The 15,895-nt window shown below is 36.3% G+C and overlaps 2 protein-coding genes across 3 annotated transcripts; both read right to left on the bottom strand.

Moving 5' to 3' along the window:
- Window positions 1–1,825: 1,825 nt before the first annotated feature.
- LOC109179895 (nuclear pore complex protein NUP85) lies at window positions 1,826–9,681 on the bottom strand. Of its 2 annotated transcripts, none has more exons than XM_019329374.1 (19): window positions 9,167–9,681; window positions 8,084–8,186; window positions 7,899–8,009; window positions 7,696–7,779; window positions 7,107–7,178; window positions 6,974–7,030; window positions 6,565–6,684; window positions 6,292–6,492; window positions 6,033–6,143; window positions 5,847–5,884; window positions 5,060–5,216; window positions 4,537–4,638; window positions 4,324–4,380; window positions 4,010–4,156; window positions 3,774–3,844; window positions 3,580–3,667; window positions 3,356–3,412; window positions 2,696–2,942; window positions 1,826–2,624 (listed from the first exon to the last, which is right to left on the bottom strand). In XM_019329374.1, exons 1-18 carry the CDS (start codon window positions 9,553–9,555, stop codon window positions 2,748–2,750), a joined length of 2,160 nt encoding a protein of 719 aa, XP_019184919.1. In that variant the 5' UTR covers window positions 9,556–9,681; the 3' UTR covers window positions 1,826–2,624; window positions 2,696–2,747. The 2 variants fall into 2 exon arrangements, with proteins under 2 accessions (XP_019184919.1, XP_019184920.1); XM_019329375.1 differs by having other exon boundaries at window positions 1,826–2,621; window positions 9,167–9,555.
- Window positions 9,682–11,040: 1,359 nt separating this feature from the next.
- Window positions 11,041–14,369, bottom strand: LOC109179787. The gene is made up of 3 exons (XM_019329281.1): window positions 13,494–14,369; window positions 11,504–11,706; window positions 11,041–11,178 (listed from the first exon to the last, which is right to left on the bottom strand). The coding sequence occupies exons 1-3, from the start codon at window positions 13,864–13,866 to the stop codon at window positions 11,080–11,082; spliced, it is 675 nt and encodes a 224-aa protein (XP_019184826.1). The 5' UTR covers window positions 13,867–14,369; the 3' UTR covers window positions 11,041–11,079.
- Between the last annotated feature and the right edge of the window lie 1,526 nt (window positions 14,370–15,895).

The following is a 15,895-nucleotide window of genomic DNA, read 5'->3' as shown; positions in this document are numbered from 1 at the left end:
CATAATACATAATAAACATAAACTTTTAACATAATACACATCAATTCTTAACATAATACACACAAATTTTATGATTCGGATGTACATAATTGTATAAAAAGAATGTACATAATTGTATAAAAAATGTACACAATTATATGAACCAATACACATAACTGTATGAACAAATACACATAATCCCAGCAACTTCCTACCGCGCCTCCCAAAACGACTCCAAAACAACGTCGTTTTGGGAGGCACGCAGCGCACAGTGCTATGTGCGCCGTGGTGTAGGGTATAACGATTGGTTTCTTTGTCTATTTACATTTTTTGTAGCCCGTTTACATTATTCCAACTTCAATTCCAAAGGTATTGAGCCCTATAACCTTATTGATTCAATATTATTTTTATACTTATTATCCGATATTAACTTGATTTTATGGTGGGCTCAATTTTTTTATTAAAAAACATCAAATAATAATAGCATACACAAAAAAATAAATAAATAAAATTAAATGTTGAAAAGTGAACTTAGTATATAATCCCAATGTATTCATAGAATGAGGCTTAGGATGTACTTCAATAAAGAGAAAAAAACACACACACACACACAAAACAAAACCAATAAAAATTGAAATTTCCACAATTTGGGCGTTTGATATTCAATTTCGTGGCTTGTGGAGTTGGGTGTACAAGTGTATTCATAACTTCTCTAAAGGCGGCAAAGGGTATCCATCAACATTTTTTGTTGAATTATACATACTAGCATGATGGAGAAGAGCTAGTCAAGATAGCAATGGACAACTGCCTACCAAGTAACTACCAACCATAAATAAGATCAATCTATTATATGTATACTTATATTATACTTTTTTTTTATGTGATAACTAATACGGAGTAATACTTTATATTTCTTGACATGACAAACAATCATCAGTAAACACACCGACTAACAAAACTATATATATTTCTCAGTGTTGCAAAAATCGCGTCTAAGTTGTCCTCAGGCACCTAGCAATTTTTTCAACATTGCTATTTCTTCTGAGCTTCTTAACATTTTACTTTAAATATTAACCCTAGAATGTCTACTGGGCAACTTGCATATGTTCATGCAAGCCCTTCTTTCAAATTCCAATTACTGTCATAAAGTGACAGATTCCATTTTCATATTTATGATTTATCTCACTAATTTGACATTTACCTGTGAATGAGTTGAATCGCCTATTTGACTCTTGAGTCAGCACCCCATTTGACGCCTTAAGAGCCAAGCCGCCGCATATAAAATAATAATGCCTCCTTGGCTCTACAAACACCAACCAGGAATATATACCATACGTATGACACAAGAAAGCTGTGTGTATATCAACTTTTCACTATGACAAGTCAACATCTGCTGCTTCATGACTTTGTCCCCAAATAGATTGGATGAAGGAATGTCAACAACTAACACCCCAAATCTCAACAATTCAAAGAATCAATCAATATCAACAATTATACCATGAACCCAGGTCCAACTAGCAAGGTGAACCCGGATCCAAAATTTACATACTGAATGTTCACAATTTGAATTGTGAACATTCATTATGTAAATTGTGAACATTTAGTATGTATAATGTGAACATTCAGTATGTAAATTGTGTATTTTTGGACCCAAGTCCACCTTGCAAGGTGGATTCAAGTCTACGGAATAATTTGCCCAATCCATATATTGCAAATTTCATCTTTTTGCTGGACATGCATTAATGGCGAGGGTCCAAGAGTGGTCCTCAGATTTGAATTTAACAGTAAAAAATCTATCTCCACAAATATAATCTGAAAATCATCATCCACTGGATAGACAGACCTGAAATATTAGGCATAAATTTTCTCAACGCAAAGGGAATATGTTCCTGCATGAACAGATAAAGAATGGAGACCAAGGGTGACACAGAATTTATAGAGGGGACAACCCTTTGAAGTTCCGCACTCGAATGTCAACCCTTATATGCTATATATATAGAGGTGCTGGTAGCAACCATCCACATCAAAATAAGTAAGGTTCAAGAAGTAGGAAGACAGGCCTTACATGAAGAGGAGTGTTTGTTTAGTAGCCAAGGATGACTTGCCTACCTCCCTCCTAAAGGGTGCGTGCCTTTGGCTCAAAAGTCACGTCCCTGTATATATGGCTGCTAGGCAGTCGTCCATGGCTAGGTTGACAGGCTCTCCTTTATCATGTCAGTCCTCTTCTTCCATCGATTGTACTCAAGTATGAACTCAACTTCTTGTCCTCTTCTTCTGCATCTCATTTCTTATTTATAAAACCAAATTATGTCTGCTACCACTTAAAACCCAAATGCAGTTTTTCACGTAAATATAACCTACATTTCTTTTCAAGCACCCTTGGCTTCAAACAATAGCAATGCACCAGGGGAATGATAAGTACTCCTCTTCTTCCAATTAGGATACATAGGAATATACAAATGGAAAAGATTTTGAGACTAGGGATAAAGGATACAAGTGTAAGCATCAAACGATAAAACTGTTTTTCTTCATGTTATTTCCTTCTAAACAATGCCAGCTTTGCACAATTTCAAGCAAGCAATGCATCCCGATGATAAAAGTAAAGACCAAATTACTGTTGCCCGATACTAGGATTGTGTAGCCTGCTGCAGAAATGAAGAGAGTCAGTACATACATGCCAAAAGGGAACAAGTACCAGTAAGAAGATGAAACATACCAGGCAGTAGGCGTTAGGAGGAAGCAATAAATAACATGGTGCTATGGGAGTATCATTCCTCAAGGATTGCACGTCCCAAGTTAGTAGCAAGAGCCAGTCTGACAGAACTCAAAGCTTCAGATGGCAAGTCATTTTCTACAAAATCTGGTCGCAATCTTGCCATAGACAACTCTTGCATTTTATTCAAAAGCAAGTTGGTCTGAGAGACATTAAACAAAGGATGCTCCCGCCAGTTTAGCAATTTTAGCTGCATAGTGCAAAATGACATTTTAAAAATAAAATAAAAGATGAGAAAAAACTAGTCAAATCAATTGTGCTAAGGAGAACAACCAGGGTAACAACAGAAGTAATGGCACCTATATACATAAAATCAATATAGCATTATAGCTAAATCAAAGTCATAATATACCAAAGGATTACCTGGTACAGTAAGTATTTAAAAGCTAAATCAAAGTCATAATAGGATAGCATATAAACGTGTAGGCATCCTACGGAAGTCATAACCACACCCCCTTTCTTTGAGAGCACAAAGGCATCCATATTACAAGGGGCCTTCTGGTAATAACATTTTATCTATACTTTTGCATACTAACACATGTTTTTCACTGGATAAGATAATAAAAACATGTGTTAGTTTGATTTTTTTTTTTAAGTACTCACCGAATCATGCAGAAGAGGAAGCCAAAATTGTTGAGGTGTAGAAGGGTTTTTCATCAGCTGCAAATTACACAAATACAAATGAAATTTTGGTCATGCAGACAGAGACCTCAGAAAATTACTGGAGAAGCACATGACTGGAACAAATTCGGATACTATCTAAACACTGTTCTTCACTTCTTATAAAGAATATCTAATAGCATCATCAGTTAACACGTTGGACATACTGATATAAGGGCCACAGCAGCTTTCCCAGCAGCATCAGTAGATGTATCACCTTCAACCTGCAGAAGGCATCGCCTGAAATCCCTATACCTGCACATCAATAGAAGCTCAATAAATACATAGATCATAGCAATGGAAGATAATAAGCATTGATAAGAACAAGTATTACTATGGAAAACAAGTGACCAATAATTACTTGTTCAAAAACTCAAGACCACTCGCAGTCCTGGACTCTGAACCCAGCAATTCAATTAGTCCTTCCCATTGCTACAGGAAAAGTTGGAGAACATGACAGTTAGATGCAGTCAAAGAAAGATATGAACTTGCAATAGATAGGCATTATATACAAAGACATCAAATTTTCTTCATATCAAAGTTAACTTTTCTTGGAGATGTAATAAGCACAAAAATATTAAATTACACTATAACTACCTTGAAACCTTCATCAGAGACAGACTTTCCAACAAAATCAAATAATTGCTTCGCAATTCTGTTTAAACGAACTTCATCACGAGCTTGCTGAAGCCAGAAAACTGCAGAGCCTTTCTTTCCATGTTTCCAGTGGTGGACTCCAGCAATCTGTGTTGTGGGATAACACATTTCAATTATGGAATTAAACTATTAAAGCACATACACAACTACACAAGTTTAGTTAGTATTTGCAAGTATGTAAATAAATTTAAGGTAAATATCTAAAAACTGATCAACAAACTCAGACATCACTAATCAATTTGATCATGACATACCCTCATAATGTTTGAAGAGACAGTGTTAAGTTCATACAGACGACAGATCTCAATGCTCTGCAGTAGAAGACAACTCAAATTATCTTTCAAAGACATGCACACTCCAGTACAAAATTCATCTATCTCCAAAATTATGTTTTTCTTATTGGGGATAGGGCTAAAACTGAATGCAAAAGAGGTGCAGATGAGAAAAGAAAGAACTCAATGTTGGACCTTTAGTAGAACTTGGTGCTGTTGTACAGGCTGTTTGTACAATAGATTTTCCAACAAGCTGATTCCAAGCTTCATACATGATGTCAGATAAATTGGTGCGATCTGTAATTATGTCAAGGTATTTAGGAAAAGACACAGTACTGTCAATAACATAACCAAAAGCTTTAAAACAGTTAGAAGAAATGATAGAACAAGACCATAAGACATCTTTACAACTCTCATGTCTAAGTTTTTGCCATCAACAATTTTAGAGTATCTGAAAGGTTGTAGGCAATATGCGTGCTATGCTAATATAACTATATAGCAAATTCTTGTAGCGTGTAGGAAGAATCTAAAGCAGAACTGCAACCCAAACTACAGGAAACAGAAACAGCTATTGTTTCCAACTTTATTTTTCATACCCAATTCCTTCACTAAAAAAGATTCAACCATCGGGTGGAATAACGTGAGTGCCTAAGTGCTAGGCAAATAGTGACATAGTGTTGATCATTTGCCTGGATGCATTTGATCAACTCAAGCTTACCTGCCATGTCAGCACATGAGATGATAGAACTTCTGCATAAGCAAGTCGATGGAGCTCTTCTAAGTTGATTCCTCCAAGTTTAGGCTGCTCTTCATGCAAAAGAAGTTCAGCTTGAGTGCTCCCAGCTGTTAACAGCTCTACAGCATGTGCCATCATCCTTTTTTAACAGTAGAGAATATGAGGCCTCAAGTAAATGATTTAAGTTCAAACATTAGTTTAATTCCGCAGCCCATCTTTTTCATTGCAGGAAAGGTAGGGATAAGTAACATTTTTTTCAGTTATTATGGCTTATTGCTTTACTTTCATTAATGCAAATTTATTCAGAGAGTTGAATTAATACTTCCATATCCATGGTTGATGACCTACTTAACCAAATAAATGAAAGTTGAATCTAACCAAAAATGAAGTGGGTAAAGGAAAAGGTCCAGGCTAGCCTAACAGGAAAAACCATTAACGCAATAACTAATAGTTTAAGTTGATGTATCTACAACTGAAAATGAAAGGAAAATGATGTATTTACTCACTCTTCCTAAAAGGGTGATTGAATGTAGATGAACAATCACAATTACACAGTAGAAACTGAATGATGTAAAGCAAATTTAAGAACATGTTGCATTTAAGTTCAATATTTCAGAATAGAAACTGAATGATGTAAAGCAAATTTAAGAACATGTTGCATTTAAGTTCAATATTTCAGAATATAAGGAATTAAGTTCAATATTGCCATCAAATAATAGTCATCTCTAATAAGTTATATTGCTTATCATAAGACATTATTGGAACTCACCAGGGACCAAACGATCTTGAACATTCAGCTAAAACAACCTGAAGACATAATGACTTAATACAGTTAAAACAAAAAGCATAAAAACTTCACGAAGGAATGCAGCACATTTACACACAAATTAACATGATTATGTGCCAAAAAAGATTAATAAATAAACTAACATGATTGCTAACAAAATTTTAATACCTCTGCATTTTCTCCAAAAATCCCAAGTACAAGGTTCATCAACTTGTGGGAACTGGAAACTGGCTTTATCTGCATGCACTTCCGAGCAAGATTGTACATGTTTTCTAAACCCTACAAAAGAAAAGGTCATGGATTTCTACTTCAATAGACGCTACAAAAAGTACACATTATCTTCATCCTAATTCGCTAATATTTCTTTCGGCCAAGACTGCAACTCTGTAATGTCAAATCTCTAAATAAAAAGGGATGTTAAATGTACCACTGTGAAAGGCCGGATATATAGAAAGTGAGAAACATAAAGCTCCATCCAATGACATGTTGCATTTGATAGAACACTAGCATTCCCCAACATAATCTGCAGCATATTTTTAAGTCCTTCCCTAGTCTGAAGGTGATCACATTGAAGCCAGTATGCACTGCACTCCAACTTTGTTATTTGTGCTCGCCATCTTTCCCATGCCTAGACAACAAAAGGGGATCAAGCATTGTTTGCAATATTAATAATGTTAGTGCACCAAATGGCCAAAATTACCTTCATAAAGTTTTGCTTGGAGGGGTAACATTCACCCAGTTTCCCTGCTGGTAGAGTAGTACGCATTCTGGGCATTTTTGTTATAAGAACAGCAACAGCTTCCACCAGTCCATTCTCTGTCTGCTTTGAGTAGCAGTAAAAGATTGTGTACACATCAGAATTTGTTATGTAATATTTGAGATCAGCCACCAAGATGGAAAATTACTTTGCAACTATGTCAGAATGTGACAGTATCTTTTCTTACATATATCTATTAATGCATCTTTCTGCTATACAAGAAAAGGTTCTATTCTGATTGGCAAAGCAAAAAGGAATGTACAAATATAATAACTGATATAGGACTTCAGAGTTCAGATGCCAATGCAACTTCAGTTATAACTTATAACCTCAAAATGTCAAGTCAACCGACCTCACGAGTTCCTAGCTGGTCAAACTGATAAGATCCATGCAAACGTAACAGTTTTACCTGCAAGTGCAAAACAGAATCTTACTAGTTTTCTGGCAACCTGGAACTACATAGATAGTTTACCAGTCATACTTACAACTGTATCTAACCAGCCAACTGCCAACGCTGATGATAAAACCTCCCAGTACTTGGGATCATTTTCAATGGTCTGAAAAGAGTGATTTGTCAGTGTAATGCAGTTTAAGAGGAACACTAATTAAAGCAACTAGTAATTTAAGAACATAGCAGATAGCATTCAAAAAAAAAAAAGAAAAAAAAAAAGAACATAGCAGATAAGCTAAGATGTAAATATTATATATATATATATATATATATATATATAAAACAATTCAAACTTTCTTTTAGGTATTTGACAGTGCTATTCAAATTATACTACTCCATACTAATAGCATAGAAGACAAATTTTGAACTTGGAGTCATTTCAAAATTATGAAAATCTAACATACAAAAATTTTGGCAACTTTTGAAAAAAAAATGACACCTAATACATACAACTTCCTATGAAACTTGCAGATCTGCTATTAGTATATTACCAAACAATAATCCACAAATTTCAAAAGTTATGCAGAAAAAGGAGCATCCAAAGGATGTTAAATCACCAACTGAATCAACAGATTTCTGTTTCAATAACACAGAATCATGAAAGAACATATAATCAACTGCACCTGTAAAGCAACAAGATCTTTCTGAAAATCCACAACTTTCGAATGGACAGTTGGGTGGGTTCCAGAGAATAAAGAATCATAGTCCTGTTGAATGAAAGGCAAATTAGGTGGAAACAGGCAGATTTTTTCATAGTAAAAGGATTAAAAGATAAACTTATACAGATGATGGTTAGACATGTAAAAACATAAATAAATAGCCATACAGCCAACCAATCAAGAAGCCGTTCTGAGATCCAAGCTTGGGATTGCTTGTCAGCATAAAACATCTCCATTAGCTCCCATGCACCTTTCAAACAAGTGGGCTCCTCAACTTCCTAGTAAGCAATAAACAACATATAAGAGACAAAGCTTTATACTTCGCGTCCAGGAAATATAGACATGGATCTACCTTTAAGACTGCTTTTGGATCTTCAATGACTGAAGTAGGAGCTGACTTTGGATTACCGAGGAGAGAATTTATTTCTTTGCTGTACTCCATAACATGCTCTGACCTAATTAGTTTACAAATATATTTGCAATCTTATGAGATTGACCGTGAGAATAAGTCCGGCACTGGTACTATAATTCTATTAGCTTTTGCAGTTAATGTATTGAAAAATGAATCTCTTCAACAAAACTTTCCACATTTGCCTCACAAGACAATCAGCTTATTGTCAACTTTGCAGTAAAAATTTTACAGACAAAACCCACCTTGTTCCATAGAAATTGAAATGGCGCTTTAAATGGTACTACATAGGCTTCTCAAAGAGGAAGCACAAAACAGTAGTTTTTTTTTTTTTTACCTATATTAGGTCTTTTTGCAAATACAAGTACAGATTATCAGAATAATCATGTTCCTTTAAAAATTTAAAAATATCTTCAGTGAGTACGAAAGATCATTGGTTCCAAAGAATAAATTTGTTTTATATTGCATCTTAAGTGGTCAAAATATGTAGGTTGTTCTTGGAGCCTTGGTGTACTGGCCAAGCACTCCATGGAAACCATCTCTGTGGAAATAAAGTTGAGGATGTGTCATCTTCCTCCTTCTTAAGTCAAGCATGATGTGAAAGTATTGTGGACTAAGTTCTCATCCAAACTTATTTTTCTAAAGTAGCCAAAGCAATGAAAGTGTGTTAGTTACTTTTTACTACCAATTATCTTAGTTGAAGTATAGATTGATCATGATATTGAAATTGGAATGTAGGAAACAAGGGAAAATCAGAGCCATTTAAGCAGTATAGCTCACTTTTATTTTCACATTAAAACCATTTTGTTAGTACTTAAACTCCTGAAGTGTATAAATATTCAAACATTGCAACTCATTTTAGCTTGCAAATTCATTTTTAAAAAAATCTACAAAATAGCTTTTTATTATGATATTACTTAATTCTCTAATCTGTAATTAGCTGAACTTCTTATCAGCTTGTTCAATTATGGTTATTTTTGCGGGATTTCATTCAAAGAATTCAAATTCTGAGACTTGGAAAGGTACCACTCAGCATTGTAGGGTGGAGAATCCAACGACATCTTCGACAACGCAGCCATGGAGTTCTTCCGACTCTGAAGAAGTGCGAAGGGAGTCACTGAACCGTAGGCGATTTTCCTCCACCTCACGGCATCGATCTCTTCACCACCAGTGTTGCTAAGGTTCAACTCCACCACCTTTCCGCCAGCCTCGCTGTCTCCGCCTCCAGCATCGTCGGGGGCCGGCTTCCGGAGGAGTGTGACGCGGAGAGTGTTCCCGCGCGCCCAGGAGATCGAGGCGCGGTGAATTGGGGGTTTAAGGCCGTGGCGGAGGGGGTAGACCACAACCGGGTTTTCGGATTCGGGCGGAACAGGGACCATTGCTAGGTCGCTGGAATCCGTCGCCATGCCGGGCATTTTGCTGTAAACTAGCCGGGATTACTGGGAAATTTTCCCTTTACTAGGGTTTTCGAAGGGTTTACTGGGACGACAGTGGACTATTTCGGAGTACGGACAACTAGGCGATTGTGTAACAACGCGCGAGTTTAATTTTAAATAGTCATTCATTTTTATTTGTCCACAAAACCTGCCACTTCAAAACAAATGGTGTGTTCGTTGCACGAGTTTAGCTTATTCTTTCAATGAGTTTTTTACGTTTTGGTCCTACGACTATATTGTCACTAACAATTTTGATCTACAACTTTTAAAACTTGTAGAATTGATCCGCGATTATTACTTTCTTAGCAAAAATAATTCTTCCGGCGAACTTTCCGTCAATTTTTCATCAAAAATTTTTTTTTTCTCCTTTCTCACAAGAGTATAATGGTCTTTTCATTTACCTAAACTAATGACCTAAATAATAATAATAATAATAATACTATAATAATAATAATAATAATAATAATAAATGATAAAGTTAAGTTCAGATTAGGCACACAGTACACTTTTACCCTCATTCTCCCTCTTTTACCTATTTTAAAATAATGATTAACTGCTTTCTTAAAGGAGACAAGTTCAAGTTTAAGTGAGAATGAGGGTGAAAGTGTACTGTGTGCGTAATCTAAACTTAAGTTTATCATTTATTATTATTATTATTATTATTATTATTATTTAGGTCATTAGTTTAGATAAATGAAAAGACCAAAATTATACCCTTGTGAAAAAAGAGAAAAAATATTTCGGTGAAAAATTGACGGAAAGTTCGCCGGAAGGACTATTTTTGCTAAGAAAGTAATAGTCGTTGACCAATTCTGCAAGTTTTAAAAGTCGTGGATTAAAGTTGTTAGTGACACTATAGTCGTGGGACTAAAATTGCAAAAAACTCTTCTTTCAATAGATAGTTGACAAATTTTTTATGCGCACCAGCATTTAATCATATCTGTTGAGTTATTGAATCACGGTGATTTACATCCCTCTTATATGTTTTGTCATGCTTTTTTTTTTTTTTTTTTTTTTTGAGAAAAAGACGAGAAATATATTAATAAAAGTCAAGCTCAAGACTATGAGCAATACAAGGAAAAGGAACCGAAACACAGACCATACAGTCAGCCTTGAACATGGCTTCCCGAGCAAGCTCATGAGCAACCTTGTTCGCAGACCGTTTAACAAAATGAAAGCTGAGATTAGTAAAGTCTCTAGCTATCTCCCTAATATCGTTGATAATCAAATCAAAAGAAGAACATAAACTAGTGCTGTTAATTGCTTGGATGACTTTAATGCAATCGGATTCAATCTGAACCTTGTCCAATTGCAAAGATTTTAACCACTTCAGCGCTTCTCTTATAGCAATAGCTTCTGCCTCCATAGGTAAGCATAGACCATCCCAGGGAATAGATTTCGCAGCCACAAATTGACCATATGCATCCCAAAGCACAAGGCCCATCCCCATTCACCTGCTATTTGAATCCAAAGCTTCATCACTATTGAGTTTGAGCCACCCCACTAGAGGTTTTGACCAAGTTTCAACCTGATGGGAAACATGGGATTGGTGGTGGCTGAGCTGATTGGCAGATTGCCACTCCAACAAGTAGGATAAAGCACCTGAGACAACATCATGGGAAGAAATCACAATATTATTCCAGACCTTCTCATTTCTAGCATCCCAAACTTTCCAGCAAATAGATATCAACTTGCATAGCTCATTATCTGACAAACTATTAAACTGTAACTCAACCCAATCCATAAAAGATACACAATGATGGGGAATAGTGTGCTCAAATAAATCCCAGCATTTCTTGGCTAGAGAACAACTCACAAAAGCATAGAAACAGGACTCATCTTCCACATTGCACAATTGGCACAAACTTGGAACATCAACGTGTCTGACTCTTAGCTTATCACAAGTCGGCAGAGAATCGGAGCATACCTGCCAAAAGAAAGCCTTTATCTTTGGGGGTAAACGTAGCTTCCAGCATTTAGTCCAAGCCAAGGTCTGTTGATTTAGCACAGCATCAGTGAGTCTTCTGTAGCAGTTTTTCACGGTATAGTCTCCTTTTTCATCTTCCATCCACACAATCTTGTCCTCAAGCTTAAGATCAGGGATAGGAATACTCCTGATCAACTCCACATCTGCAGCAATAAATTTTTCCTCAATCAGATTCAAATTCCAGGAAGTTTTTGACTCATTCATAAGATCAGATACTTTAACAAGATTATTATTTCCATCTAAGGGGGTTCGGATATAAGGAAAATTAGAGCTCGGAAGTCAAGGAACACCCCAAATATAAATGGAATCCCCATTCCCTACTCTCCATCTATAGTTGTCTCTCACAACATTTTGTGCTTCAAGGATACTCCTCCAAATAAAGGAGGGGTTTCCACCCACTTGGGCTTCAAGGAAGGAAGATCTAGGAAAATACTTCGCTTTATAAACCCTTGCCATTAGAGAGTTGGGATTTTGAATAATCCTCCAAGCTTGCTTACCAAGAAGAGCCACATTGAACTCCCGGAGTCTCCAAAATCCCATACCTCCACTGTGTTTAGGTAGACAGAGAGCATCCCAGGCTTTCCAGCGTATATTCCTGCTACGTTCCTCATCACAATTCCACCAATAGGCATTCATAACTCTCTCTATCTCGTGACCCATTTCCAAAGGGATTAGGAAAACACTCATAGCATATGTAGGGATGGCTTGAATCACATTCTTTAAAAGCACTTCCCTCCCAGCTCGGGAAAGGAATCTGTGAGTCCATCCTTTAATTCTTCCCACCACCCTTTCTTTGAGGAAACCAATAATTTCTCTCTTGTTTCTACCAATTAGAGAAGGAAGACCCAAGTAGTTTCCACTTAGAGTACCCTCCCTCATACCCAGAATTGCAGACACAACCCCTTTTAGCTCATTATTAACATTCATACTAAAGGACATAGTAGAGTTAGAGTAGTTTACAGCTTGACCTGATACTTCCACAAAATAATTGATTATCTCTTTAACAACCATAACCTCGGGGACATTAGCTTTACAAAATATATAGCAACCATCAGCAAATAAAAGATTTGTAATTACTAGAGCCCCCCTTGCAATGGATACCCCATGAACAACTCCTTCCCTTCACTTTATTCTGAATTAGTAAATGGAAAGTCTCAAGAACAAGAATAAAGTGATAAGGTGAGATGGGGTCACCCTGCCTAAGCCCTCTACTCGGAGTAATAGTACCAATATCCCTGCCACTCAATAGGATTGAATAACTAACAGTAGAAATCAATTCCCAAATCAAGTTTGTAAACTGGTTGGAGAAGCCTAATCTGAGAAGAATATCCTTAAGAAAAACCCAGCTTACACAATCATATGTTTTCAAAGCTATTTTTACCTTGCATTTTCCTTTTAAGGTAATGGTTAGCCTCATATGCAACCATAACATTATCAGTTATCATTCTACCCGGAATAAAGGCAGTTTAAGACTCCGAAACAAATTGTGACAACAGGGGCTTAATTCTGTTAGCAATAATCTTAGACACCAATTTATATAGGATATTACACAAGGCAATGGGTCTAAGGTCCCCTAGCAATTTTGGTTTAGCCTTTTTGGGAACTAGGACAATATGTGTGGTATTAATCCCATCAGGTAAGGATCCAGATTGGACACAATCAGAACAGAAACGGAGTAAGTGAGGGCTGAGAATATCCCAAAAATGTTAAAAAAAAGCAGGGCTAAGGCCATCAGGCCCTGGAGATTTACCTGGTTTCATGTCAAATAGAGCAGATTTGACCTCTTGTAAGTCTACCCTTCGACACAACATACGATTTTGAACTTCAGAAATTTTTGGAAGGATACAATCAATGGCAGACTCATAATCCCCCCCAAGCGGCTTTAATAAAGAGTCAAAGTATGATTTAATAAGGGAATCCAGCTTTGTACCTTTATCCACCCAGGAGCCATTTTCATCTTTGAGCCTCGAGATGGTGTTGTTTTGCCGCCTTCTTTGAACAGAGTTATGAAAGAATGTCGAATTTACGTCCCCTTCTCTCAACCAAAATTGCTTGGCTCTTTGACGCCAGTAATCGTTTTGGTGTTGTAGAACCCTCAAGTACTCGTACTGGGCTTCCCTGAATAACATTAATCCCTTATGGTCCCTTTGATGATTTAGAGACGCCATCTTGTTTCTCCAATACGTTATGCGCCTATTGAAATTGGTAGCAAAGCCTTTGCTCCAATCCCATATAGCTTTGCCGAAGCTCCCAATTCGATCAATGAAGTCCTGCCCTTGGTATCTTGCCCAACTTTCCTCCATAACATCTCTACATATTGACTCCCTTAGCCAGAGATTCTCAAATCGAAATCTCTTCTTCGCACAAAATTTCTCCTCCAGTAGTATCTGAAGATGGATAGGGATGTGGTCGCTCTTCGGGACAGGAATAGATGACGCCAAAGCTTGGGAGAATACTTCAGCCCAATGATCTGAAACCAACACCCTGTCTAGTTTTTCCTCAATCCAATTTGGTGTGCCGCTTGACTTTTCCCAGGTGAATTGATATCCTTTGAAAGGAAAATCCCGCGATCCGCTTGTTTCAACAGCCTCCTTGAAACCTTCAATCAGACGACTGGGTTGAGGGTTCCCTCCTCATTTCTCTTTCGGGCACAATATGTCGTTGAAGTCTCCCATTACCGCCCAAGGAAGGTAATTGAGAGTCGACAGTCTCTTCAAGAGACTCCATGACTCAGAACGTCGATCTCTCTCTGGGACTCCATAAAAACCGGTAAAGCGCCAACGGGAATCACCAAGGCTAAGACAGACTTCAGGATCAATATGTCGATCGGAGAAAGACTTAATGTCCACTTCAGTGCCATCCTTCCACAAAATAGCAAGACCCCCTTTTCGGCCCACACAATCCACCGTAAAGAGACCAGAATAGCCCAATTTACGTTTAATGGGCTGGAAGTTTCTCAAACATAAATAGGTTTCAACAAGAAAAATAATGTTGGGCTTCTTAGAGTGAACTAGGTCCACAAGTACCTGAACCGTCGATGGGTTCCCAAGCCCACGACAATTCCAAGATAAAAGACTCATTGTTCTGGGCGAGCCTGATCTACAGGTCCTGCCCCTTAGTCCGTTTTTTTTGTTCACAGCATGGGAAGAGAGATCCATAGGCTGAGACTTCAGCCCATCCAGTGGGCCTTCAACCTCGACCATCCTTCTCTTCTGATCCAATAGCACAAGCCCATCATCTTCAGAGCTACATTCGGATGAGACCATTTACACGTCAGTACTGGAATTTGTCCTATCGGATAGAACATCAGCCGTAACATTTTGGGAATTGGGAATTTAATATTTTGGAAGAAGAAAACAAATGGTGTTTGAAAATTTGAAAACTGATTTCTGAAAATTATTTTTAAGGTCGGCAAGGGAACAAATTGAAGTCAAAGAAAAATTACTTCCTGTCAAAGAAAAATTAACTATGTTTTTTAGAAGTAATTTTTTTTTTTTATTTCTACACACACCCAAATTGACCTACTCGTACAAACTCGTCTTTTATTTTTACAGAATGAATGTATTACTACATGAAAATTTCTATAATTACACACACAAATTATTCATAAAATATGTTATACATGAAGTTTGCTTTGTAATTTTAAGAAACAAAATATCACAAAATAATAATAATAATAATAATAATAATAATAATAATAATAATAATAATAATAAATTAGTATAAGTTAATCCATTTAAATCAATAATGCTAATATATAACTTTCACTAAAAGTTAAACTTGAAATCTTGTGAAAAATTTTATTATCTAAACTAAAAATAGTAAAAGATGTATGCATGTATGTATTATAATTTGATTTTATTGTATCAAATTATAAAAAGTATTACATATTTTATTATTTTTAATATTTGATATTATTATAATTGTTGCATATATATATATATATATATATATATATATATATATATATATATATATATCATTGTTCAGGTTAGTCCATTCTTTCTCATGAGTCCGTGTGGACAGATCTAGGTCATTGAATGCTTAAAATCAATGGCTTAGATTTCGCTAACTGTGCAACTTTGCAAATATGCACGACAATTGTGCACTTCACTTGCACAGTTCGTGATGCACAGTTGACTAAATCTAAGTTTGATCTCAAGCATTCAATGACCTATATCTGTCCACGTGGACTCATGGGATAGGGGTGAACACACAAACACACTAATAAGAGCTAGTAAATTTAAATCTACAACAGGAACTAAAAAATGTTGGTCAAATTATTTGATTAAATGAATGATTCAGATTATTTTGATTTTAGTTTTTTTATTT

Source organism: Ipomoea nil, unplaced genomic scaffold (assembly GCF_001879475.1).
Source record: "Ipomoea nil cultivar Tokyo-kokei standard unplaced genomic scaffold, Asagao_1.1 scaffold0980, whole genome shotgun sequence".
In the NCBI taxonomy this organism is placed as follows: Eukaryota; Viridiplantae; Streptophyta; class Magnoliopsida; order Solanales; family Convolvulaceae; genus Ipomoea; species Ipomoea nil.
This window is presented reverse-complemented; position numbering and strand designations above follow the sequence as displayed.

What these genes read in the sequence shown, in the direction of transcription:
- LOC109179895 (XM_019329374.1), bottom strand. Translation starts at nt 9,555, where the DNA reads ATGCCCGGCATGGCGACGGATTCCAGCGACCTAGCAATGGTCCCTGTT. An exon ending in AAGATCTTGTTGCTTTACAG is followed by an intron (nt 7,179 to 7,695) that starts GTGCAGTTGATT and finishes CACTCTTTTCAG; the next exon opens with ACCATTGAAAATGATCCCAA. An exon ending in TCTCTTCAAACATTATGAGG is followed by an intron (nt 4,157 to 4,323) that starts GTATGTCATGAT and finishes CCCACAACACAG; the next exon opens with ATTGCTGGAGTCCACCACTG.
- LOC109179787 (XM_019329281.1), bottom strand. Translation starts at nt 13,866, where the DNA reads ATGGAGGAAAGTTGGGCAAGATACCAAGGGCAGGACTTCATTGATCGA. An exon ending in TGGCTCCTGGGTGGATAAAG is followed by an intron (nt 11,707 to 13,493) that starts GTACAAAGCTGG and finishes TTATTGCTGCAG; the next exon opens with ATGTGGAGTTGATCAGGAGT. An exon ending in TAAAGGCTTTCTTTTGGCAG is followed by an intron (nt 11,179 to 11,503) that starts GTATGCTCCGAT and finishes ATGTTGTCTCAG; the next exon opens with GTGCTTTATCCTACTTGTTG.